This window comes from Nicotiana tabacum, chromosome 1, assembly GCF_000715075.1.
Source record: "Nicotiana tabacum cultivar K326 chromosome 1, ASM71507v2, whole genome shotgun sequence".
Taxonomy (NCBI): Eukaryota; Viridiplantae; Streptophyta; class Magnoliopsida; order Solanales; family Solanaceae; genus Nicotiana; species Nicotiana tabacum.
The window spans coordinates 202,026,110-202,053,163 of NC_134080.1; the positions used below are offsets into that span (position 1 = coordinate 202,026,110).

The following is a 27,054-nucleotide window of genomic DNA, read 5'->3' on the forward strand; positions in this document are numbered from 1 at the left end:
GAATCGTGCCGACGATGAAGCTTCTAGTAGTAGAGATAATGCAGTACAAAACACTCATTGAATGATGTTTGTATTATATGTGAAGTTTTAACATGTGAATAGTTTATTTGTTGGAAATTTTAAAACTCTATAAATGTTGTTAAAATAGTTTTGATATTGTTATTTTTGGTTTTTATTATTTTATTGTTGTTATTGTTGTTATCGGTTGCATGACAACAATGTAATGCTGCCATTATAGGTTGCTATTGGATGTTGGCAGATGGCGTAGCTACAAAATATCAATATTCTGTCAAATTTTTACCCAGAAAACCAACCGCATACCCGTCAAAGTCGGTCAGAAATGTTAATATTAAATTCCCAGAAATTTAAACTTACCGACCAATTTCGGTCGGTATCTGCAATAAACAATCTCCAGGATTTAAAAATACCAACGGAAATCGGTCGAAATTTGTGTTTTTAAATCTAATATATTTTAATAATACGAATCGATTTCGGTCGGAAAGATACAATTTTTTTAAAAATAAAAAACTATTATATCGACCGATATCAGTCGCTAAAGAAAAAATAATTAAAAATTATTTTTTAAATTATTTTTAGTTTTCCATAAACTTGTGTCAGTTTATTTGGTCAACTTTTGGTTGAATTTGCTGACCACTATGGGTCGGAATTTGCCACCGGCTTCGGTCGTTACATGTTGGCGACCAATTTTTTTTTGATGAATTAAATTCGGTCGGAAATTATTCGGTTTTCCTTTGTTTGCGACCAATTTTGGTCGGTATTCTTGGACGCTTTTTGGTTGTTTTCTAGTAGTGCTATTTATTAAATTGTTCACAAACTCTAGCCTGTTGGCATGATTTTGTGCTTTTTATATGTTTACCAAATTCTACCATATTGGCACACTTTGTATTATCTATAATCAATCTATCTATTAAATTATTTATCAAATTCTACCCAATTTGGCATAATTTATTTGTATCGTTCAACAAAGTATTCTTTGAAATTACAATTCTAACTTCGATGAAACAACCACAAATCTACTCCAAATGATCTCAAATTTGAAACAAAGCATCCAAATACAAATACAAATGTTTCTCATTCAACAATTTAGTCAAATAACATCAAATCATGCAGACCCACTTTATCTTCTTCAGAACCTTCTAAGGACTAGCGTGGAATTTGAGATTTTTAAAGCAGATCACTAAATTAGTGTTTGAACTAAAAATTAAGCACAAATTATCAACATTAAAACAATTTTAAAAAACTTAATTAATCATTAACTTTAAGTTTCTACTCCAAACAAGTATTTTACGCTTCCAATATTAAAGAACTATGATGTTCTTAGTGAAGAAGAAGCTTACTTTTGTTACAAAATAAAAATAAAAAAAATATTTAAAGGGCAATTCTTTAGGAGGATAACCTGTGCAACTTTGTGATATACATTTAGCTATATTAATAGTTAACACGAGATCTTTATATTAAGATATATGAAATCAGTAGTATAAAGTGCAGGAGATCTTTATAAAGTCATTTCTTCTATTCAAGCTATAACTTATGATTAATTCGAATCAATCTCTCTCTTCTCTCTTTCTTCTCTCTCTTACCAACGATGCTATCAAAAGATTTGATAGGGAAACACCCCAATGACCCACCTCTCATGCCCCCACCAGCTCCTCCTGACCCATTGTCCTCAACCAATGAGAATCCAACAACAAACCTACTCAAAACTAGTCCACCTAAAGTCCCCAACTCAACGGATACTATACAGAACACCTCCCACACCAAACCACCCCATTCCACCGCCCATTCCACGGGAATCCCAAATAGCGGCTCCATAGTTCCCACCTTTACAGACCCAAAAATCTATAACCACAGAACCCAAACCAGATAATATAGAGCCCAAGACAAGCTCTATACCATCTCAACCCAAAGTTTTCTCAAATTTTGACAAGACGCCCCGCCGAAATGAGCTTGCGGCAGATGAAAATATTAATCAATCACAAATCCTCCTCCAGAGAATAAAATTACACCAAATACCTAACCCACAATCCCAAAATACAACTACAACCGACATACATTTATTGAAATCACCGGTGCTAGGAAACAGAACAAGTGCACATGGGGTAACTAAGGGAGTATGTAATAGTATCAAAACCATCCTTTGTAGATGTTGTGCAATCCCAATTGACCTCTCTAAATAATGATGCACCACTGATCGAAATCCGACATGGTACGGACCTAGGTAAGCCAATTGTCTTCTTCTCGGCTAAGGATTTTTTTGTGAATTTGGCTCAAGAATGTAGACTGAATCTAATAGGAATGTTTTATAGAGGCAAACCTACTATGGAGGAGATAAGAAGATCTTTTATCAAAAAGTTTCAATTAAAAGGATCAGTGAAAATTGCCTATTTTGATTATAGGCATGTCTACTTAGATTTTACTTCTGAGGTTGATTATAATAATATTTTATTCAAAGAATATGTGAATATTGGTGAAGCCCCTATGAAGATATTGAAATGGACAATTGATTTTAAACCAAAGGAGGAAACTTCCATTGTTCATGTCTGGATTTTAATTCATCAACTACCATGGCACTTATTCAAGTGGCCTCTTATATCAAGAATGGTCAAATTTGTTGGAATTGTTGTGGCACCGGATCAGGCAACATACTCCAAATCTAGGAGAAATGTTGCGACGGTTAAAGTGGAAATAGATTTGTTAAAACCAAATCTAGATCAAATATGAGTTGGTTTTAATAGACTTGATGATGAGGAACATGACATATGGCTCGATATCGAATATGAAAAAGTGCCAAGTTACTACTTATACTGTAAACTATAGGGTCAGATGGAAACTCAGTGCAAAAATAAGGCAAGAGATGATAGAATGAAAGCCCAAAAGGAGGAAAACATCAGTAAAGAAAAGGAAAAGAAAAATGAGGAGGATTTTCAAACAGTGAGCAGTAAAAAGGGGGAAAAGACAAAAGAGGTGCAACAAACCACAAGCAACACACTGAACTTGCACAAAATAGTAAACAATAAATTGACCAAATCAATCAAAATTCAAAGAGACACTAGCATTACTATTAGGGAACCTTCCGAAGTTAACAAATTTCAACTATTGGAGGAGGTACCAGGAAAAAGAAAGGGTCCTGCTTGCGATGAGATCACTCATAAAACTACAAAAAAGTCACTCAAAATAATCAGATAGAAAAGAGGAGCTGCAATAGGGATAACTTGGAGCCAAAACCAGATTCTCTCAACACAAGGAAGAAGAGGAATAGAAGGAAGAAACAAAACATTATGGTCGAGGAGTAGAATTTAAACAAGCAGGAAAATTTGGTGAATGATCAGATAGTACCAAAGCAAAGTGAAAAGAAAACAAAAAATTCCAAAACAGTTGACATAGTGAATGAGCTAATGCAAGAACACACACAAGAAGAGATTGCACCATCATCTATTCTAGAAGATGATGGTGACCTAGTAAATACACAAGTTTAGACCAATGAAGCAGAGTATAAAATTGATCCAAGAGATGCTGACAGCAACTATCTTAAGCTAATTAGTGGCACTGATCTTGAGACCAACAGTAAGGAAGTTGATGACGATCTTATGATTGGGGAACATCCCAACTCCTCTAAAATGGGGCATCACAGTTCACCGAATATGGATTATGCAGATGATGAAAGCTCAAAAACAAGTGAATAATATGTTAGTGTAGACAGTGAGGAAGACAATAGTGATGAACATGCAGATACATTGGTGGAGGAGTTACCTCCCATTCAATGGTTGAGGTTAATGTTACAGTAGACTATGGAGAGGTGGCTAATATTGGGCACCTATCTAATAGAGGAAGAGGAAGGGGTAACAAGAGAGGTGGCAGAACTTCATCAAGAGGCAGAGGGATTAGAGGGGGAAAGCAAAACAACCAAAGGTCTGGGAGGGTCTCACAGAGTCACATCTTATCTGTTTAAGTGATTATGTTTAAGTCCCTCTACTGGAATATCAGGAGCATTAAATTCAATGGTGCTCTTGAAAGATTTAAACAATTAATTACTTCAAAAAATTCTCATTTATTACCTTGAGTGAACCTTTCTATGAGGCTAATAAGTTGGACAAATTCAAAAGAATTTTTGGTTTTCAAAATGCCTTTGCCAACTGTAATAGCCAAATTTTGATCTTTTGGGAAGATAATTTTGATTGTATAATTGTCAAAGAGGATGAACAACATGTTACTTGCAAATCAAAGTTAATGGGGTATCTTTGCTCTGGACCTCTGTATATGCAAAGTGTGATGATCAACTAAGAGTGGAGTTATGAGAGAGTCTTAGAACTTTAAGTGATTCATACAACCTTCCATGGTTAGTAACAGGTGACTTTAATTGTATAATTGACCCAGTGGAAAAGAAAGGAGGATCTCCTCATAGAATGTCTAAAAGTTTGTCCTTCATTTAATGTATCATGGATTGTGAGCTTCTCAAATGCTGGCTACACTGGTTCTGATTTTACTTGGTGCAATGGTTGGTGTCCAAACAAAAGAGTTTAGAAGCGACTAGACAGAGTATTGATAAATCATGATTGGTTGAACCTATTTGATTCCACTCAGGTTTCTCACTTGATCAGAACAGGATCTGACCATTCCCCTCTACTAATCACTTGAAATCTAAGATGAGAGACCCTATAAAATATTTTAGGTTCTTGGATTTTTGGATTGAAGAAATTGAATTTATATCAGTAGTGGAGCAAGCATGGAACATGGATGTGCATGGATCTCCATTATGGAAGTTTCATTTAAAACTCAAGAATACATGCAAGAAGTTATCAGAGTGGTCAAGGAATTCTGTTGGGAACATATTTAACTCTAAAAGGAGTTAGAAGAGAAGGCTGCAGATCTGGAAGAAAAGTCTATCAATGACAATCCTGATATTAATAGAGCTGCCCTTAATCAAGCAAATGATGAACTAATCAAAGTTATTAAGAAGGAGGAGGCATTCTAAAAACAAAAGGCTGGTATCAGATGGTTTATTGAAGGGAAGGTGAACTCCAGGTTCTTTCATTATGTGGTTAATGGTAAAAAAAGAAGATTGACTCTAACAAGGATGAAGAAGGAGGATGATAGCTGGATTGAGAGTGATGATAGTATAGCTCAGGAGGCCATTCATTTCTTTCAGAAGCAATTTACAAAAGAGCACAAACAGAAAGATTTTCCATACTAAATAGCATTCCCAGAATCATTGATGGAGATGATAACAATAAGTTGATTGCACCACCTTCTATGAAGGAACTTAAGGAGGTAGTTTTTTCTATGAGCATCGATAGTGCTCTTGGACCTGATGGGACATCGGGGAAATTCTATCACACGTGCTGGGAAATTATCAAGGAGGACTTATTACTAATGGTGCTTGATTTTTTTGCAGGTACCCCTTTACCAAAAACATTTACTCATTCTTATATGATCATGATCTCTAAGGCGGTATGCCCACAACAACTCAGTGAGTTGACACCTATCAGTCTCAGTAATTTCTCTTGCAAGATAATCTCAAAGATTGGGACCTTTGATGCAGAAATTGGTATCTCCATGTCATACATGATTTATTAAAGGGAGTCCAATCACAGAAAATATTATGCTAACTCAGGAGATAGTTCATAATATTAATCAATCCTCATATACTAGTAATGTAGTCATAAAATTATACATGGTCAAGCCTTATGACAGAGTGGATTGGAAGTACTTATGTCAGGTTATGAGACAAATGATCTTCTAAGAGATCTGGATTGACAGAGTTTGGAGGTTGATCAATAATGTCTGGTACTCGATCAACCTTAATGGCACTAGATATGATTTTTTTAAATCTTCCAGAGGGATTGGACAAGGGGATCCAATATCCCCTTCCCTGTTTGTGATTGGAGCTGAACAACTATCTAGATTGATGAACATACTCCCAGAGAGTGGTTTTATTCCATACTGAGTAGATAAGAATGGCCCATTGATCACGAATTTATGTTATGTAGATGATATTATTCTATTTTCATCAGGTGATTTAATTTCTCTCAGCTTGATGATGAACAGACTAAGATCATATGAATGCATATCCGGTCAGAAAGTTAATAAAAGAAAATTTTGGATTCTATGTCTCCTCACAGTTTGATGAAGATAATGTCAATGATGTCAAAAATATTACTGGTTTTCTACACCTTCAGTTCCCCATGCAGTATTTAGGTTGTCCTATTTATTTGGGAAGGAAGAAAATTATCCACTTCAACAATATGGTAGCCAAAGTCTATAGAAGAATGCAAGGTTCTTTCCTTTGGAGGTAAAGCCTTTCTAATAAAATTTGTTCTTAAATCTCTCCCATTCCATCTTCTATCTGTCTTGTATCCTCCCAAAACGGTCTTATACCAGATTGAGAGGATAATCTCTAAATTCTTTTGGCATAAGATTGAAGATAAAAACAAGGTGCACTAGATATCATGGGCTCATTTATGCTATCCTACCATTGAAGGAGGGGTTGGTTTTAGGTCTTTACATAACACTTGTAGAGCCTTCTCAGCTAAAGTTTAGTAGAATTTTAGAACCAAAAAGGGATTGCTAAAGAATTTTCTAGAGGCAAAGTACTGCAAAAGAAAACATCCAATAGATAGAAAGTGATTATATAATCAATCTCACACCTGGAAAAGGCTCATGGATATCAAGGAAGATGCTAAAAATTCATTTTACGGAAGATAGGCAAAGAAAATGTGTCATTTTGGTGGAATAATTGCACTGGCAGAGGTGCATTGGCTAAGCTCAGGCAACTACCTAATGCATCTAGACATACTAAGGTCCTGAACTTCATTGAAGAGGAGAGATGAAATGTGACCAAGCTTAAGAAAGTCCTCCCCGATATTTTCATTAGCAATATTTTGGAGATTGAGATTTATGGGGGCATCGAGGATTTTTCAGTTTGGTCAGTTGATTCAAATAGAGTCTTTACTTGTAAAACGACATTGGAAAATATGAGAAACAAAGGCCCAGATATTTCACTGCATCTATTATGTGGCACAAGAGAATTCCTTTCAAAATCTCATTTTTTATGTTGAGGATGATTCAATCTAGAATTCCTACTGGTGAAATGATTCAGAAATTTGGTAGAATGGTTCCATCCATGTGCTCCTGCTGTACTAATCACAATGAGAAAACTGCCACTCATCTCTTTTGCAAAAGTCAAATTGCTATACAAGTTTGGGTATTCTTTGGTAGATATTGTGGTATCACCTTGAGAATGGGAAATATCACGCAGATTCTAATGTATTGGTGGCTAGCAAAAATAAAGAATAAAATCCATGCTGATTTGTTACAATCCTACCATTAGTTATCTGTTATGAGATTTGGAAGAGTAGGTGTGTTTCCAGATTTGAAAACGTTCACATGTCCGAAAAGTTTATAATTCAGCAAGTGTCTAAATATATGACTTTCTTTTTAAATATTCAATTCCCCAAAGTTACTCTTCCTCATCCTTGGCATGCTTTATACACAGCAGTGGAGACGGCTAGACAGGTCATTACCAGCCAATTGGTAAGGTGGTATAAACCTGATGATAGATGGGTAAAATTAAATATGGATGGTTGTAGTAAAGGGAATCCAGAAAACCCTGACGGAGGGAGAATACTCAGAAACAGTCAAGGTGCTTTCATTTTCGGATTTGCTGATTATTATGGCACTTGTAGTAACAACATGGCTGAGGCCAAAGCTACGCTTCAGGGTATAATAATGTGCATTACTGGTCGATACTCCAATATAATAGTTGAAGCTGATTCCCAATTGATAGTAGACATGATTAACAACAAAATGAAGGTTCCTTGGCACATCCAACATATCATAGACCAGATTGTACTTCTCTCAAGTAATAGAAATTTTTGTTTTGTCCATACATTCAAAGAGGGTAATGTGGCTGCAGATCAATTAGCAAACACGGGTGAAAAAGAGAGAAATCGAGTTATCTTTGATGATGAGAGCTACCTACCAGATTATGTGAAGGCAATTGTGAAATTGGATCAGCAAAGCATTCCAAACGTCAGATTCAGACCAAGAAAAAATTATTTTATAATTAATGATGCTAACCTTAGATAGTGATGATGTTTGTATAGTTTTTACAACTATGCTCTTAGCATCTTTTTATGAAGCTCAATGTACAAATACTGTAAAGTATGTAACCACCAAAGCTAGGCAGTATCTTATTGATTAGATGTACACAAGAATGAGTACTATCATTCTCCATCATATTTTGGAGGCTATGGTTTATGTCCTCCTCCGTATACTTATTTTTTTATTATCTAAAGGTTGGGGTATAACCTAAACCCCCCACCATCATGGTGGACTTTTGTGGGGGAAAAAAGCTATAACTTATGCTTTTGTACCATTTCCTCTATCGACTACCATTAACAACCATAATTACTATCAACCACTTCTACTATCTACCACCATTGTACAATAATCACCTCTGATCACTACTGAACAATCACCAATTGCAGCCACTATCAACTACTTTTACAACTATAATCACCGTCAACCACCACTTTACAACCATTATTATCGGCAATCAGCACTAAATTTATAGTTTGTCTATCAAATAAATAATTTTTATAGCGCCATGTAAATTGATTTTGTTCTAATATTATGTGGATGTATGTAATTTATAGTTATTATTTTATTTAAATTTAAGATTTGTTAGTTTTTTAATAAAAATAAATTACACACATTCATATGGCGAAAAAATAAATAATCTTAATTATTCCGTGTTAAGAATGTAGCACCTTAATAACAAGAGATATGTATTCAAATTCTGACATTTTTATCTTGAATAAACAAACATGACTTTAGTTTGAGGCGTTACAATCCCAACAAAAGCTCGCCTTTATTTTATTTTTCCTCTCTCAGTATTCACGTGCTTACCCGACCCATAAAAATTTTAATTAAAAAAAGATCTCAAAAAAACAAAGGAGAAAAGAAATTTCTTCTAAGAGCAAAAACACAATTTTTTTAGATCTTCAAACGAATTTCTATCGCCATCAATTCTTTTGTGAGATATAGAAACAGGTAATTCTCACTTCTCCATATGGCTTATACATCAATTTTTTAGAGTAAAACATTAATTCACTTATACAATGAATTGATTTATTAACATTCTTGATACATGCAAAAGTGAAAAACATGGAATAATATATCTGCTGTAAATTGAATTATTTTAGGAAAGAAATGATAGAAATGTATTATATATGTGCATATGAATTTTTAACCCTAGCATATAATGTATTATGTACACGTTCATTGATTAGTTCATTCAACAGATTGATTAGCCAAAGTGAAGAAGATCCCTAATTCCCTTGTTAATAGGCTGTGACAAGTATATTGGAGAAGGTGAAATTCATAATTTGACTAATTCAACATCTCTATCATAGAATTCAACAAGGATAATTATATGTATAGGTGATATCAAGATTTGGATGTATTTTGACATAGCTGACTACTTAGTCACATTCATCTTTTTTCTTATCTATGAATTTGAGCTCTTTTACAATCGGGAATTTTTCTCGGTTGGTGACATACTTAAATTAATCACGGCAATAATTAGCAATGTCAGCAGCCTAGTGAGGCCTAACTGTTTGAGGACAAGTTAAGTCAGGACCTGGTGGGCTCGATCTCATGAGATTGAATGATCACTATTCGTGAACAAAAATCCTTTTCATTTATTATTATTTATTTCTAAAATGAGTTCAAAGGGAGACGAATGGTCATTCAAAATTCATATAGTTAAAATCGGACTTGTATTTCATCTTTTCAACTATAATGTTGTCTCCATTCGACTCCACAGTTTTTTGTTTTGTTTTGGGGGTCCACTTTTTGCCATTGAATTTATTTACTCGAAAATTTCTTTTAGCTTTAATTTATCTTTCCATGAAATTAAAGGTTGAAGGGGCTATATGGTTTCCACTAAAGATGATCCATAGTGAAATACCCTATGCAGGTAGCATTAAACCAGTTATTTTGTCCTTGCCTTGCTAAAACCAAGTAATGATATTCTGAAGTTATTTAGTTAATTTGCATATTGGTTTTCTGTATGTTTTTTGTTCTTAAACTTCATCTTATTCTTTTTTAAATCGTTATCTATATATTCATAGTTTGATAATGGTCTTGAGTCATAAAGGAAATTATGGCCTTTTATTACACTGCATAGTTCTGTAGCTACATGAAAGAAATGTGGATTCATATCGTCGACCTCAACTTATTTGGGACTAAGACTTAGTTGTTATTATTGCTGTTGTAGTTCTTGTAAATAACTCAAAGTTAGAATTTTGATATAAAAGTTTACTCAGGATGAATGAGCAAGCTACACAAGATAATAATCCCACAGCTCCAACAATCCTTCCAGCAAAGCGAAGGCGCGGCCGCCCACGCAAAGATGGAGGTGTTGCCAAAAGAGGAAATTTACAATCTCCAGTGACTCCCCCACCACCTGAAACCATTAAAAAAGTTCAACAAAATGCAGTTGAAGTGAGCCAAAAAGATGGAAGCATTGTTGGTGGTAATAACATTATAGGACAGATGGTTTCTGGTGTCGTTGACGGTTGTTTTGATGCAGGTTACTTCATCTCAGTACGCGTAGGTAATAGCGCCACCACCCTCCGCGGATTAGTTTTCCAGCCGGGGCGATTTGCTCCTATTACACCAGCAAATGATGTTGCCCCCTCAGCTACAATGTATCACAGAAATCAAGTTGCTACACCACTTTTAAACCTTCAGCAAGAAAAGCAGCCAAATGTTGCACCAGCACAAGTTTTACCTTCTAAGCCAATGTCAAGTGCAACATTTGTACCAAATAACAGTCAATTTGCTACTGTTATGGCACCTCAGTCTGACACTGTTATGGCCTCTAACGAGGCGCGGAGTAAAATCATGCTGCAGCAAAATCAATCCCAATCTACCCTTCCAATGGAAAATCTTAGAATGGTTGAACAGGATGAAGTAATGCAAGTATATGAAGTCACAAATCAATCAGAAGGGACTGAAATAAATGCAGAACCAACAAAAGGTATGTTTTCAGAATCCATATTAGAACCAAAAGCTAGTGAAGGAACTAGCAATCAAGGACCTAAGGCTCAAAACCAAGTTATGGGCTCAACTTTTCAGCCTGCTGTGGACCACCAACTGATTGAATCTGAATCCAAGAACGATAAGCAACCGAGCACTGAGCAGTCGTATATGCAGACGTTACTTCAGCCAGGAGAGTTGGTTCACAGTGAAGCGAAGAAACTTGAGATACACCGAGCTCCTATAAGCGCTCAAACTCAAGTCGATTTCCAAGGGCTTTCTCCAATGAATGAAGACGTTCAGCTGAACGAATGGACTCAACGCGGACAAGAAAACCAACAGAATCAATTCAATCAAAGTAGTCTATTTGTTGAACTTAACTCTGTTGCCCAAGAAACACAAACTGCTGAAACTCAAGTTATTGAACAGAACCATACACATATGATGGAGAAACTACATTATGTTGAGATGCCTGAGGCTACTAATGAGAATCCAAATGCTGATATCAACCAAGTAGTGGTTACTAGTGAAACTCAAGCGGCAGCTCCAGAATCAGTTAAGACTTCAATGGACTTTATGATGGAAAAGCTAAGTTATTCAAAGAATGAGGGATCCCAAAATACTAATGTTGGAACTGAAGTTGAGTTAGCAGTAAATGCTGAAACATCAAATGAAACTAAGGAAGCAAGTGATCCTGGTGACAAACTTGTGTTAGGTTCTCAATTAGCATCACAGCAAGAAGAGGCAGAGACAGGAAATTCTGATTCAGCAAAAGTTGAAACTCAAAATAAAAGTTGTGATGGTGGCAACAGCAACTTGGAAATTGTTCGCTAAAGCCAACAAAACCAAGCTTGAAGCAGCTTATAAATAAAGATAAAACATGACTTTTTCAATTTTATTTTCTCTATAAGCAGCTGACAGAAGGGGAGCCTTAGAGCAACAGTAAAGTTGTTTCCGTGTCACCAATAAGTTATCGGTTTGAGCCATGGAATCAGCCACTGATGCTTGCGTTAGGGTAGGTTGTCTACATCACACCACTTGGGGTGCGTCCCTTACGCTGACCCTGCATGAATGCGGGATGCTTTGTGCACATGGCATAACCAGCTGACAGTTTAGAGCCTTATCTTCAAGTTGGACTTGGTTTCTCTCTCTTTTTATTTTGCAAGACTTTTCTGGAGTCACTAGACTTTAATCATCCCAATTATGTATGCTTTTCCCATCACTATGGAGTGTTACTTTGATGGCTGAGTAGAGTTAGATAGCCACAGGACTATCATTTTGCAACTTGGGATATGGATTCCATGAATATAAATTTACAATCTAACAAAAGAGAATGAAAAATGATACTTTTATCCTAAAGGATTGAACTTAAATACAGTGATAATGTAAAACTTTTATATATGATTAGCATAACTTATATCCCAGAGGGGATTGGGAAGCTTTGAACACAATCAAAATCTCGTCACGATGGAATCCACGTGTTAAAATACTCCAGGAAAAAATGCACCCCTCTACTTTTTGACTATGTTTATGAGCTTAAATGAAGCGATATGATTTGTGAAAATTTATGTGATCAACCCAAACTTGCTTGAGATGGAGGTGTAGCCGGGTAGATAGTGTTGTAGTTGTAGTGTATTTAACATATTGTAGTGGATAATGTATCTTCTAGGTGTGTAAAAATTATTTTACATATCCGTGTATAGAAGTTGAACTTTATCAACACAAAAAAAAAAAAAAAAAGGAGAAGTAATAGAACTTTGAAAAAAGAGTGACACCTTAAAAGATCACATATTTGTCATTATATCTTTAGTTTTCAGCTGGTACAAATTTTCAAGTACCCCTCATCCACACAGCTCCTCAAGTTAAGATTGGTATTTTAGGATCTACACAATTAATCTTCTTTTCTAATAATCATATTCTGTCTACCTAGGGTTGCACGTTAGATTCCTCTTAACTGTGTCAGAGAACAATTTTTCCTAAAATAAAATTCCCCTTTACCGGGCAGGTTAATGCGTTGGTTTTTTCAATTCCATTATTAAGAAGTGAACAACTCCAATTGAAAAGAATTGTAGAAGTTCAGGTATCTACATATCAGACCCTAATCAATCTATGAGCATATCGACAATTGCTAGCTCCTATAATTCGAATACACATATAAGAAAAGGAAAAAACGTGAACGAGAAAGGGGTTCGATTCCTGCTATCCGCCCAAGATCCAAGATAAAGTAATTTTATTATACCAAATTTTATCAATAGAATTACTTTTTCTCGAAATACGAGGCATCTAAGTCATACAAGTAACATCAATTGCTTGTTGAACCTTGTGAATTGCGATGAAATTCTATTGAATCACTTTATTGAGTATATGTTACCTCCCTTTCCTTGATAACCCTCAAAATCTTCCATCTTTTTCAAACAGAAGAAATCCAAAGATTCTCAGAACATGGAGTGTTAATCAGACACATGTTTAATACTCGTAGCAAGAGCTATCGAACCAACTACTTGTTCGAGGCTACAGTTGCTAGATCATCGCCGGGGAGTAATGGACACTCTGCTATCAGGAATGCTACGTTCTTGTGATTCCATTTAAAGTGATTGGCCACCGCCTCACAGATATGAATCGAATTCATTACATAAGACAACGTAGCTGGTAAACTTCTGATCTAAGGTGTTAATATAAATGTTTAAAAGTTTTGGATAGCATGGCTCTTTGATACACCAGCTTTGCTGGGTTGGAAACCTTGCCACTTGAATCATTCTCATGAGCTGGAAGAGACGAAATTTCTCAACAGTCTAAGTATGTATGATAATGTGACAACTTCCCAGTTCTTCGAACTATAAAGTATATTTGTGACTAAACTTCATGGTCATTGCGGATAATTGGAACTCTGCTTTAGACGAATTTTACATGGACCTAACAAGTGAACAATTTATTACATAAAATTACAACCACTGCAACTAGTGAACCTTTTCTACTGACATGTAATAGGCATTTAGAAATCCATGAAATTTATGTTCCATCAGGGGAAAAAACAAAATTAAGTACCATCTAAACACACAATCGACTCAAACTAGAGTAGCTGACCTTCTTCAGCAAATGTAGAAGATGACTGCAAATTCGTAATCACAAATCTTTAATGATGCCATCTGAGCACCCATACCAGAATAAAACTGACAAGCCATCTAAAGTCAAAGATGGTAATAAACCGGCAAGATGCTATCATTTAAAAGAAATGGCAAACAAAACCAAATCTAGATATAAATAAGTACCATAACAGATCAAAATACACAACTGTCTGACATGCCAAAACCACCATGTAAGAATTAAAAAAAAAAAGATGCCCTTGATCTCTCTGAGATCTAACATAGCTAGATCACAAATATAACCAAAAATGGCACAAGAGCAATGTAGCGAGAAAAAAGAAATAGAAAAGAAGCCAGCTATTGAAACAGACAGCTGCACAGAACACAAATGTATCTCCAAGAACCAACCCACAGATAACAAACTATACTACCTCTGTATTCAACAGACATGTGCTCCGCTTTTCAACAACAATGCTTTACCATGACGGGAAGCTCTCAGCAATACCTTTGACCAGCAGATTACTGCAAAATATAATTCAATTTTATAGCAATGATGATTCATATGCAATATGATGAACGAATTGCTGCTGAGTAACTTAGGTTCTATTTCTCTAGCACCTCATTTTCTTCACCTAGTGTTACACGGAGGTTAAAAAATCGAATAGGAGACTACATACTATGATATAACAAACAAGGTATGCCTTCACACTCCTAGTAGCATGTGCATATATTCAATGTCATTCCCTACATCAACATAGGCAAAGAAGATAAAGAGCTCAAATGTTTTGGCAAATACCTGGGGCTGCTGCGAAATTTGTTGCTGTTGCTGTGGAGGTTGTGCATAATTTCCATACCCTGCATAGCCCGCATAGTACATATTTGGATCCTGAACAGGTGGGGCATAACCATAGGCTTCATATCCTGGTGTATACCCATAATAACCACCATACTGGTTTGGATCAACCTGAGGCTGCTGAAAAAGTGAATATATATTTTATATCAGATGCCTGCACAATGGATACAGAAAATCAGAAAATAACACTTGGGTAGAACTATTAACCTGCTTGTTTGAAGGACTACGACCCCATGAAAGGCGGATGCTTTGTCCACCCAGCTGAGTTCCACTTAAAGCTCGTAGAGCTTCCTCGGCACAACTTCTGCCATAACAATGGACAGTATGTTAGTTTTCTTATCACCGAAATTGACAAACTTAAGAAGGTGTGTTACTAAACCTGTCAGCAAATTGAACAAAACCACATCGCTTGCCTACTGGTATTTTTACATGAAGCAATTGCCCATAGTGTCCAAAAACCTGCCTGAGATGATCATCCGTTACATTGGAATCCAAGTTTCCAACGAAAATCTGCAATTGAAATTGTTTAATATGAGTACAGTTTGAGAGAAAACGTTGAATGATGATATAAAGAGAAGTACTGACGGTTGTATTAGTAGGGTCATCCTCATTTTGAGTTCCAAGGGTACTTTGATATGAAGCTGCAAATGAAAGAGCAAAGGTGAGGGGTAGGGTGGAGAACTTTAATGATATGTGTAACATGAGATAAATATTGTACACCAAAGCAAAAAAGGATGCAGTTGAAAAACAAAAGTAAAAGCAACTGTCTCATAAAACAGTAAAACTAGCAGCACCCACAAGTCTTAAAGAACTGTATTTTTTGCAATATGTGATTGAAGAACAAATTGAAGATATGCCATATGTGATTGTCCTTTGACAAGTACAAAGACCAAGAATCAATGGAACAAATTGTATTACAAACAAAATTTTGAGAAAGGATAACAACTTCATAACCCCCTCAAGCCCAATAAAGCAGAAATTGCATCAGATGTGCAACACACATGCTAAACACATTTGGTTCATCAAAGGCCAGGCATATCAAATAATTCAACAACATGGTTTCATTGTATATATCAAACTCGTGGTACTCCACTCTGCATTCAATATTAAACAGACACAAGGTCTGATCATCTGGATAAGAAAAGTAACATTAACATCTCAACTTTCTTAAGTATATGCTCAATTTTATTTTATGTTTTTTTAATTTTAAGTTTGCTTGGAGAAGAGAGGGGATGGATGGAAGAGAAACATGCATAAAGATCAAGATTAATATTGGTCGGTGATAGAAGTATTGATCGTAATGTGACATTTTAGGAAAAAGAGCAAAATAGAAAGACATCTTAGAAAAACATGGAAGCATAAGGCACCCTCTACAAGGAGGAAAACCTCACTTGGTTAGTGTTTGAGATGCTTGCCTAACACAACAGAGATTGGAATAGAGAGGGACAATCACATGAAGTAGATGTCCTATGTGAGGAAGGATACAAAGATGCCAATTATTTCTTCATTCTGCAGATTCAAATATAAGCATCATTTTTATGTCAAACACGCAATAAAATCGGGATATAAAGGTGCTTTTGAAATACAGTGTTTGCAATCCATTCAAAGAACATTGCGGGCAATCAAGAGATATTTGAAAATATCCCTAACACCATCCTTAATATCTTTATTAAAGCTCTCAATGTCTTGACCAAGGAAGGAAAAAAGAGATTCAGAAAATTAATAGTCAAAACTTATCTTGAACTTCAAATATTCATTCAAAAAAAGAGAAGAGAGATTGATATATTTACATATCATGTTACAATACATACACACTCGAATTCCCATTGATATAAAACCACCAGCGGAAAGAAACTATACGATGTATCGTGTATTCAAAAGAGACAAAATGATGGCTTATTAGCTTGTTATGGTGAGAGGAAACTTCTCCCCCTTCACGAGGGGTTTTCTCTAAGACAAATTCATGAGGTAAATGAAGCAAAATTAAGATATCCGTAGATAAAGGACCAGAACATCTTAATTTGACAATTGAGGCCGACACAACAATGCTTGGAGGTACCGTATAGTGAAAATAAAAATGACAGTAGTGGCTGATTAAAATATATCAATATACAAGAATAAAATGGCTGAATAGTAAAGACAGAATAATCCGAAGAACGAGACCCGATAAACAGAAAAAATTGGAGTTGTAATAAGTTAACACCAAGAGGATCCGGTAAAGAGAAAATTTAACCACATTTAGATGACTGACCTACATAACACCAGGCCCTAAAAGGTAATTGGTTCAGCTGAAACAAGCTCCAGGCTCTAAATGATAGAACCTTCCATTACCCTGCTTCGAGACAACCGGAGTTTGATGAGATTTAATACTTCAAAGAGAAGTTTTTTAGTACTTGAAGGAAATAAAATTATACGCTGGTACTTCTCTTCAAAAACTCAAGAGCATAACCGAAGGACAGCAAACATACAAACACCATTTAGCTGAGTGAGACCAAAACAGAGAACTAGTGATCCCAAAATAAACCAATAGCATCTTCAAGCTATCTAAATTCAAACTTCGAGCTCTTTATGAAAACTTAGCACAAAATCAAAGATTCAGACTCTAGGAATAACACAAGTATCAAGCAAGGTAGATGAAATGCATCGTTCTTAACAACTCAAGACATTAAGACATGGCCGTGGAAATACCTTGCATCTGACCACCAGCACTCTTCTTGTTAGCTGCTGGACCAATGCGCATGGGCCTAGTGGAGCAAAACTTTCCATTCATCTCAGTCATAGCACGTAATTGCTCACTCTCATCTCCGAATCTAACAAATCCATAACCCTTTGTGTGTCCAGTTGCCCTATCTGTTACAATCTTGGCACCCTTGACCGAGGGATAGTTGGCCCGGAATGTCTCCTGAAGCATGTAATCTGTGACATCAGCTGCCAAGTCTCCAACAAATATGGTGTACTCAGGACCATTATCTGCACGTTTTTCACCCGAACCGAGTGATGCCCAGTTGAGCCTAAAATTTTGCTCAATATTAGGCATCAAGGTGCCATTGTATGCTTGTAGATTCCTTTCAGCAGCTGCATGACTATTAAACTCAATAAAGCCATAACCCTCTGATTGTTGAGTTTGCTTGTTACGAATAACTTTAGCAGAGACCACCTGCATAACCAGCTAACAGTTAATGCTTTCTCGCTCAACTACCACCAAAGGGGAAAAAGCAGAGAAAGGGGAAAGAAGAAGACTGCTAATAGTTGCAAACTTTTGCGCACAATATAGCAAAAGGAGAGAACAAATTTTGTATATGCTTACAAGCATGCACGTAAAGGTATCCACTATGGGAGGCAAGCACAAATTTGCAGCACAAGTTGTATATCGAAGTGTTAGCCCCCAAGGGAGTCCACATTGGCTGGTACCAGTAAGTAAACTCATCAATTATTGAATCAAAGATACCAACTAATGATAGCACTAATATCATATAAGTAACTTAAAGCTCAATTATTTTTGTCGAATAACAGCATACAAGGACATCAGAACCAATGGACTAGCCTTTTCACAAAATTTAATAACAATTGGTTATCGAAAAAAGATGTGCCCTTTTTAATCATTACTACCCAAACCTCTAGCATTTTCTTGAATATTTTCCCTCACACGACTCACGAGTTACATGATTAGAGGAAATTACAAAAGAAGGTGCTACTTTACACCTCACAACAAACTCTGCTTAAAGTTGTCTTAAAGTTAACTACCATTTACCAAACAACAGAATACAAGTTAGTACTGTATATAAACTTTATTGAGAAAATTTTACTGAAAATTAAAATTTTTTGGGAAAAGGTTACTGCATACTACTGCAAAGTATTCGCTTTCCTCAAATAAACATAAAAGACATTCAGTAGAAATCAATCCAAAGCATATGACCACAGCAAACACTTATCAATTCTCAAAAATATAAAAAAGATCCAATCTTCCCCATAAAACTTATAGTAGTTTTTCACATTAAAGACACGTGTCTTGCATTAATTGGCTCGGTAAAAACACCCTGTCCAGGTAAGTTTTATCATTCATATAGCCTGCCAGCTAGTTCAGATTGAGCACTTATTTTAATATCTAACATAATCTGAACAGAATCATTAGCAAGCATATAAACATGTCAATACTAACTTGTACTGTAACTAATAACAATAACGAAAAGAGGACAACAATGTAATGTCACAAGCTTTGATTACACATAGAATACCTCTCCAGTTTGCGCGAAGCAGTTATATAGGTACTGTTCATCCATCCAAAACTGTAGATCTCCAATCCAAAGTGTACGGATCTCATCAGCACTGGTCGGCTGAGCCGCGGATGCCGTGTACTGAGATTGCTGTTGTTGTTGAGGTGGTGGTGCTCCGCCTTGCTGCGGTGGTTGCTGATAATAGTATCCGGATTGCTGAGGCGGCGGAACCTGGTACGCTGGCTGCGCCTGTTGTGGCTGCTGAGCCATCCACTGTTGTTGGTACTGTGGCGCCGCCGCCATTGGTGGTGGAACCATTGAACTTGCGGGTTGCATCGTGTTGAAACCCTAGCGGAACCCTAGAAGGAATATGTGTGGATGATGTGAGAGAGGAGGACAAAAGAGATATTGAAAGGAGAGAAATAGATATTTTGTAGCGGAGTATGATACAGCTGAAAAGGGTATTATGGGCATGCGCGGGTTTTGTTCCTTGGTGATGTGATAGTTTTGACCCATATCAACCTTCTAAATTTAGTAAAAATAAATTCTTACAACAATTAAGGATTGTTTGGTTCCCTAACGTCAATCCATGATTGCTTGTCCACTAAACTAGAAACAATGGAGTATCTATTTTTATTTGTCCAATTTTAAAAATTTAAGAGATAATTTATCATTTTATATCTATTTTATCCTTATTATTTTTCAATATTTTAAATTTATAATAATCAAAGTTAGTTTTTCAATGATAATAGCTGGGAGTGATATAATAATATTATTATTTTACTAATTATTTCTTAAAGATTGTGGCTAGTCAAACATGAATAATAGCTTGTTTTGGCGGTGCTTTTGTTTTTTGGCTAAAAGTATTATTTTTGGTTAAAAGTATTTTTTTTCAAAGTTAAGATATTTGGCCAGACTCTTAGAAGGGGGAAAAGTATTTTTGTGTAGAAGCAGATGTTGTTTTTGAGAATTAGAAAAAAAGTTTCTTCCCAAAAATACTTTTGAGAAAAATATATTTAGAATCACTTTTTAAAAGTCTGATCAAATACTAATTGTTGCACAAAAGTGTTTTTCAAATTCATTAGTCAAACTCAAACTGGTTTAGTTTTTTAAAAAGTACTTTTTAAAATAGACTAATTTTAAAAGCACGCCCAAACAGGCTATAAGTAAACATGGACAGAAGTAGTATTTGCTAATGTTAAACGGTGAATAATAACATTTAGAATGACAAGTATGACCGGTTTAATGATATTTTGTCTTTAGATATTCTTGTTCACTTATTATTAAATGCACATATTTTTATTCACGCATCTTGTATAAAATTAATCTATTGAATTCATCATAAGTTATAATGTTTAATACTGCCAATGAAACATTAGATTAGTCATATGGATATTATCTTTTTAAAGTGACCAACCAAACTCTACCTAGTAATGCGCATACGGCCAACCAAAAAATATTGTGCTTACTTAACTAGAATTTTATGAGGGGATTATTAATTAGTATGATCAACCCCTAGGGCATATTATAGTCATTTTGGGGGAGCACTTGTGGATGGGACAGAGAGATGTTCAGCCGCATATTTGTCCATGACAGGGGCAACTTTAAAGGTGGTCCGATATTAGATTCTGAAGAATCAACGGTTTTATTGTTGACTCATTCAAAAGAAACTAATCGTTTTGACTTTGATTAGCCAATATGAGTGCGGAAGGTGTTGTACTCCTCTTCGTACCAATCCAAGTTATTTCATGAATAAAATGAAACCAATTAACCAACCAACAAAATCACTTGTTACAAGTAAGGTCTTGTTATTGCATCGAAAGAGATAAATTGTGACTAATCTGGCTAACATTGAACTTAGAAAAATGAAATGGTTCAATAATAATATATGGCCTAAAGTCAAAAATTAATGAGAGGTCTAAACCTATTTAATAAGACTAAATAGTATATAAAATAAAAAATAAGATTAATATATGTTCTTATTTGAATTTTATCCTTCCACTTTTTGCGATGCGGAAATGTTAATTTAACAGTCAATTTCTTCTAGTATTTATTTTTTCAATTTAAAACATGACAAATTCATTTGATATATCATTTGCTGAGGAACCAGTAGTGACGAGGCCAGTTGCTGTGAAATTTGCTGCTCCTACTGTTAATATTCATATAATCAATGCCACAAATTTTAGCTGCACGTTAATTGCACTGGCTTAAGCTTGTATGGATATATAAAGAAATCAAGGTAACAAAGAGATTTTTGAAACCAGAAATGGTCTTTATTAAATTTAGAGAAAACAAATTGATTGAAAAGCAAAATAAAACTGACAACAAAATTGTGAAATAAGTCACTTAAGGCGAGTACAGGTTGACTAATACAATGGGATCCTATAGTACAGGACACACAGCAATACACCAATAGTGAAACAGTACTAGAGATGAGAGTGAGACCAAGGACAAAACCAACCACATTGAATTGATGAGACTAATAAATTTTTCTATTATATAGAAAAGGGAAGATGGTCGATCAAGGGTAAAAAAGTCATTTAACCATGTCATAAAATGTGTTGCACGCATTCACTCCAATTTCACTTTTATTCTAATACCAACACTAACTCATTCTAGAAATTTCATTCTTTCATCTCTCTTGTTCATTCCAACCAACAAGAGAGAAATATGATTCTTGCATAAATTTGGACTTCTTTTTGACTTCTCATCATATTTTTATCTGGGTGTGGCAATTTCAGGTTAGCATTTGCATCAATCTTTTGCCCTAATCTTCTTCAGATTCTCTTCAGATTTCCAATTTCATGGCTTAATTCATGGTTGTTTTCTTATTATTCTATCTAACTTTCTCTTCAATGTCTTTGAGCATTATTTTCTTCCTTTGAATCTCATTATTTTGTTCTGGTCATCTGTTTGTCCTATGTTGTTTTCTATTTTTTATCGATATGATGAAATTATTGATCTCTGATTCACCGAAGAATTTTACTAAGTAAATGATTTGCAGTCTGACCGGTTAACATGTAAATAAAAATCATCCTAAAGCTTAGTTCTCAAATGATAGAATATGAATATATGCCTTTTACGGCAACAAGGTATACTACAAGGTAAATCAGTCCTCTAAAGAATGATCTCTTATACACAATTTGTTTGTTCAACGCATTAGCAATTGATGACGGGACCAATAATCTTTGGTTGTAATGCATCGTTGGATTATTTATATAAGACCACATCTTACTAGAATGGTCCATTTGCCTAAATATGTGGAGTTCTGAAAGACTTTCTGATTTCTATAATCTTATGTTAAGTTGCATTTTGCTTGAGGAATGTGTTTTATATCTCTCGGCATTGAAAACATTTTTACTACAAATGAAGAGTGTTTTCTATTCAAATTTAAACTTTAGTAGAAGTCTATTAATTCACTGACTTTTATATAAATCTGATATAAAGAGCAGCCTAATGACTTGAGTTATCCCTTGATGGAGTAATATTGTTTCAGATACATTGCAGCAAGTTGTTTCTCTATTTTTTTAGTACTGTCACATGGACGTGTCTGATACTGAATAATCTTAGTTGAAGCACCAGATTTTTCTTGCTAAAAGTGCAGGGAATCAACTACTGCTTGTTGAAGAATGAGTAACTCTTGATAAGGTACCACTAATTTTACTATATATGTACTTTATCAAAAAAAAATTAATATACATGTAATGCCTATATAAAATTTTATTTAGTTTGAAGTTCAGTCCCTTGGAAAATTAGTTTTTGTATTGCGCCTTTTTTTTTAATCGAGTTGTACTAGAGAATAGATATAATCGGAAAAGAGATATTAATTTAAAGGAAAATATTATGAAGTCCATATTTTTCTTGCATTATAGATTTATTTTTATTTTGTTTGTTCATTGCTTTTTTTTTTTAATACTTTGCGCTAATAGACCTGCCTAAGTATGTGGAGTTCTGAAAGACTTTCTGATTTCTATAATCTTATGTTAAGTTGCATTGTGCTTGAGGAATGTGTTTTATATCTCTCGGCATTGAAAACATTTTTACTACAAATGAAGAGTGTGTTCTATTCAAATTTAAACTTTAGTAGAAGTCTATTAATTCACTGACTTTTATATAAATCTGATATAACGAGCAGCCTAATGACTTGAGTTATCCCCTGATGGAGTAATATTGTTTCAGATACATTGCAGCAAGCTGCTTCTCTATTTTTTTAGTACCGTCACATGGACGTGTCTGATACTGAATAATCTTAGTTGAAGCACTAGATTTTTCTTGCTAAAAATGCAGGGAATCAACTACTGCTTGTTGAAGAATGAGTAACTCTTGATAAGGTACCACTAATTTTACTATATATGTACTTTATCAAAAAAAAAAATTAATATATATGTAATGCCTATATAAAATTTTATTTAGTTTGAAGTTCAGTCCCTTGGAAAATTAGTTTTTGTATTGCGCCTTTTTTTTTAATCTAGTTATACTAAAGAATAGATATAATCGGAAAAGAGATATTAATTTAAAGGAAAATATTATGAAGTCCATATTTTTCTTGCATTATAGATTTATTTTTATTTTGTTTGTTCATTGCTTTTTTTTTGTTTAATAAAGCCCACACTTTTATTGTACTTTGCACTAATAGACCTGCCTAAGTAGTGGAGTTCTGAAAGACTTTCCGATTTCTATAATCTTATGTTAAATTGCATTGTGCTTGAGGAATGTGTTTTATATCTCTCGGCATTGAAAACATTTTTACTACAAATGAAGAGTGTTTTCTACTCAAATTTAAACTTTAGTAGAAGTCTATTAATTCACTAACTTTTATATAAACCTGATATAAAGAGCAGCCTAATGACTTGAGTTATCCCTTGATGGAGTAATATTGTTTCAGATACATTGCAGCAAGCTGCTTCTCTATTTTTTTAGTACCGTCACATGGACGTGTCTGATACTGAATAATCTTAGTTGAAGCACTAGATTTTTCTTGCTAAAAATGCAGGGAATCAACTACTGCTTGTTGAAGAATGAGTAACTCTTGATAAGGTACCACTAATTTTACTATATATGTACTTTATCAAAAAAAATTAATATACATGTAATGCCTATATAAAATTTTATTTAGTTTGAAGTTCAGTCCCTTGGAAAATTAGTTTTTGTATTGCGCCTTTTTTTAATCGAGTTGTACTAAAGAATAGATATAATTAGAAAAGAGATATTAATTTTAAAGGAAAATATTATGAAGTCCATATTTTTCTTGCATTATGGATTTATTTTTATTTTGTTTGTTCATTGCTTTTTTTTTTAATAAAGCCCACACTTTTATTGCACTTTGCGCTAATAGACCTCGAGCGCCTTTTAAAATTTTTTGCCTTTAACAATAGTGGTAACGACAATCATTATTATCGTTTCTCTTTTCTCTATATTCTTTCCAACTTCTTGACTTTGCAGATCTTTTAAGAATTTACAAGCGTCATTCCCACTTAGAATTTACCTCATTGAAACGGCTTTATACTCAAAAATTGGAAAAAAATTTAATTGTCACGGTCATGGAAGGCTCGACGCTCCTCATCTGTACTTTCAGAAAGGCTATGAATGATCTACCTTGATACCATTTATGTGATCCCTCAACATATATCTTTTATGTATTTATGTTTATCCTTATGATGGAAAGGCCTAAATCTCTACAAGCAGTTTTTAAAACAAGCAGTTGGGATTTTAGCTTTATTCTCTCATGAAATACACTAGAAAAGTCACTGATGTTGCTTATAATTTGCTTACTGTAATTTCTATTTTCTACATAGGTTGTGTGAGTCTTCATGCACTAGCATATACTATTTACACTTTCGGATTTAAGTTCTTCATAACGTTATACTATTCTCTCATATTAGTTTTATTTGTGAGTTACAACACAATAAATCTATAGCACACTACACTATTGTCATGAGATATTTTATATTCTATGAATTTATGTACTAAGACTGAGGACAAACTAAAAACAAGGATGGTTTAGCATTGATTATTGTGGAGTGTATTTGGTAACTGTGACATGATCTAACTTTCTTCTTTTTTTTTGTTCATAAATCATTGCAAAGTGATTATAACGTGTTACAAAATTGATGCGCTTATTAGGAAAAAAATATTGCAAATTGATAATAAGAACAAAGTAAGAAATTGAAAAAGAAAAACATAATACTTAGACTGAGTGCATTTCATACATGTGATGCTGTTGTGGACAAAATAATACAGAATAGTCATTGATGTTACTTGATTTATCAAGCATTCAAAATTCATATTGATTAAATTCTAATCGGAAGTTTCAAGATTAATCACCATTTTAAGTTGACTATATCTTGAAGGACATTTTCTGTTTAATTACATCTTCTCCAATATTTCATGAAATCTAACTTGTTTTCATTTTTTGAATTTGGTATAGATTGATTATTCACTAAAGAGCGAAGTTCAAAGGAGTCTGATGAGTGAGGTATGTATATTTGTCTTGAGCAATAACAACTCCCTGAACATATTTAGATTTAAGGAATGTGCTATGTAGCAATAATGTCTTGAAGAGTTGTACTCTGCACAAATAATTATTTGGTTTCTTTGAATATCTGACTTATGGAACTTCAGTTTGGCACTTGTAGCGTTATTTAGTAGAAAAAAGTAGGTTCTTTTGCCTTCTCATTTTCCCTCCTTTTTGTGATGAGTAATAAAAAGAAAGTTTATTTACAAGCACCAATACTAAATGATGTTATAAAAAAGAGCAGTCCAATATACAAGACATCCCGTATTCAGGCAGGATCTGGAGAAAGGTCGCACCCCAAGAGGTGTTGATGTAGACAGCCTACCTTAATGCAAGCATTAGTGGCTGCTTCCACAGTACGAACCCGTGACCTATAGGTCATATGGAGATAAATTTACCATTTGCTCCAAAGTTCCTCTTCTAAGATAATGCTGAGATATAAAAAATCCAGTATAAGTCCATATTTTATTTTTATAGTGGTGATAGAAACTGTATCAATGTATCTACTTTCATAACCGTGTATGTTCTTGATAATTTGCTACTCATATGATTGTGCTTATTTCTTTCTTTTACTTAAGGGTAAGTAAAATGTATCGACCAACTTTTTGGAGATCATTTGCATTAAATTTTGGTATATCCATATAATTTTAGGAGTTAGCTTATCAAAGAAAAAGAACCAAGGAATTGCATTTCTCCAATTTTTCCGTAATTGTTGACCGATTTAATCTTAAGGATAGGAGGATCTTATACTCTTTAATTTATGATGCATCCTTAAATTATAGTAATAGTGTCTTCTCCTTTAATGACATTGTTCGATCTTCTCTAAAGGGGGTGTACCTCGACACTTGGGTATAGTCTTCTAGAGTAGTTTGTTTTCCCTTGGGGTCTCTCTCCCCCTCTTGTCTCTAACTTATCTTTATATCATGGTATTTTTCAAATTTGTGGTGCGGGACTTGTATTAATTAATATTTTCAATAGAAAAAATGTTTAATATTTTGTTCTCTTTTCAGAATAGGAGCAAGAAGCTCTTTTGATGGAGGTCAGGACGAATACAAAGTGGTGATGTTTCCGGGCTTCCAGCAATGCACAAATTTTTACAATAATCTTTATGGTTCTTAATGGGATTATGTGATTTATGTTGTTCGTACATGCATGGTGTAAGTACTCAAAAACATAATACATCTGGTTGATCATGTGGTATAAAATGATGGGTAGGAGATGAGGAATTAGTCATATGCTTTGATTAATAGAGAAGCACAACAAAATGAAATATTAGCTCAATTTTACACACGTCGGCCAGCCCCTAGGGAAGTAATATATAGTTTT

General features: G+C 34.5%; 2 protein-coding genes and 1 long non-coding RNA gene across 13 annotated transcripts; 2 read left to right on the forward strand and 1 right to left on the reverse strand.

The window, feature by feature from the left end:
* The first annotated feature begins 8,985 nt into the window (after positions 1–8,985).
* On the forward strand, positions 8,986–12,337 carry LOC107827229 (uncharacterized). The gene is made up of 2 exons (XM_016654326.1): positions 8,986–9,072; positions 10,350–12,337. Exon 2 carries the CDS (start codon positions 10,351–10,353, stop codon positions 11,896–11,898), a length of 1,548 nt encoding a protein of 515 aa, XP_016509812.1. The 5' UTR covers positions 8,986–9,072; position 10,350; the 3' UTR covers positions 11,899–12,337.
* Positions 12,338–14,286: 1,949 nt separating this feature from the next.
* On the reverse strand, positions 14,287–19,640 carry LOC107827228 (polyadenylate-binding protein RBP45). Of its 2 annotated transcripts, none has more exons than XM_016654325.2 (7): positions 19,236–19,640; positions 17,689–18,157; positions 15,586–15,641; positions 15,380–15,510; positions 15,208–15,304; positions 14,944–15,117; positions 14,287–14,669 (listed from the first exon to the last, which is right to left on the reverse strand). In XM_016654325.2, the coding sequence occupies exons 1-7, from the start codon at positions 19,548–19,550 to the stop codon at positions 14,667–14,669; spliced, it is 1,245 nt and encodes a 414-aa protein (XP_016509811.1). In that variant the 5' UTR covers positions 19,551–19,640; the 3' UTR covers positions 14,287–14,666. The 2 variants fall into 2 exon arrangements, with proteins under 2 accessions (XP_016509811.1, XP_016509810.1); XM_016654324.2 differs by having other exon boundaries at positions 14,944–15,120; positions 19,236–19,638.
* A 2,136-nt stretch (positions 19,641–21,776) lies between these two features.
* LOC142182052 (uncharacterized) lies at positions 21,777–27,017 on the forward strand. Of its 10 annotated transcripts, none has more exons than XR_012710960.1 (6): positions 21,777–21,955; positions 22,711–22,862; positions 23,394–23,545; positions 24,100–24,251; positions 25,642–25,689; positions 26,739–27,017. It is a non-coding gene; the product is annotated as an uncharacterized LOC142182052 (long non-coding RNA). The 10 variants fall into 10 exon arrangements; XR_012710962.1 differs by having other exon boundaries at positions 21,781–21,955; positions 22,785–22,862; XR_012710959.1 differs by having other exon boundaries at positions 21,783–21,955; positions 22,797–22,862.
* Positions 27,018–27,054: the final 37 nt, after the last annotated feature.

Excerpts from the sequence above, each read along its gene's own strand:
- LOC107827229 (XM_016654326.1), top strand. The coding sequence starts at position 10,351 with ATGAATGAGCAAGCTACACAAGATAATAATCCCACAGCTCCAACAATC.
- LOC107827228 (XM_016654324.2), bottom strand. The coding sequence starts at position 19,550 with ATGCAACCCGCAAGTTCAATGGTTCCACCACCAATGGCGGCGGCGCCA. Across the intron at positions 15,511-15,585 it reads ATGACCCTACTAATACAACC|ATTTTCGTTGGAAACTTGGA; the intron begins GTCAGTACTTCT and ends TTTCAATTGCAG. Across the intron at positions 15,121-15,207 it reads GTAGTCCTTCAAACAAGCAG|CAGCCTCAGGTTGATCCAAA; the intron begins GTTAATAGTTCT and ends TCACTTTTTCAG.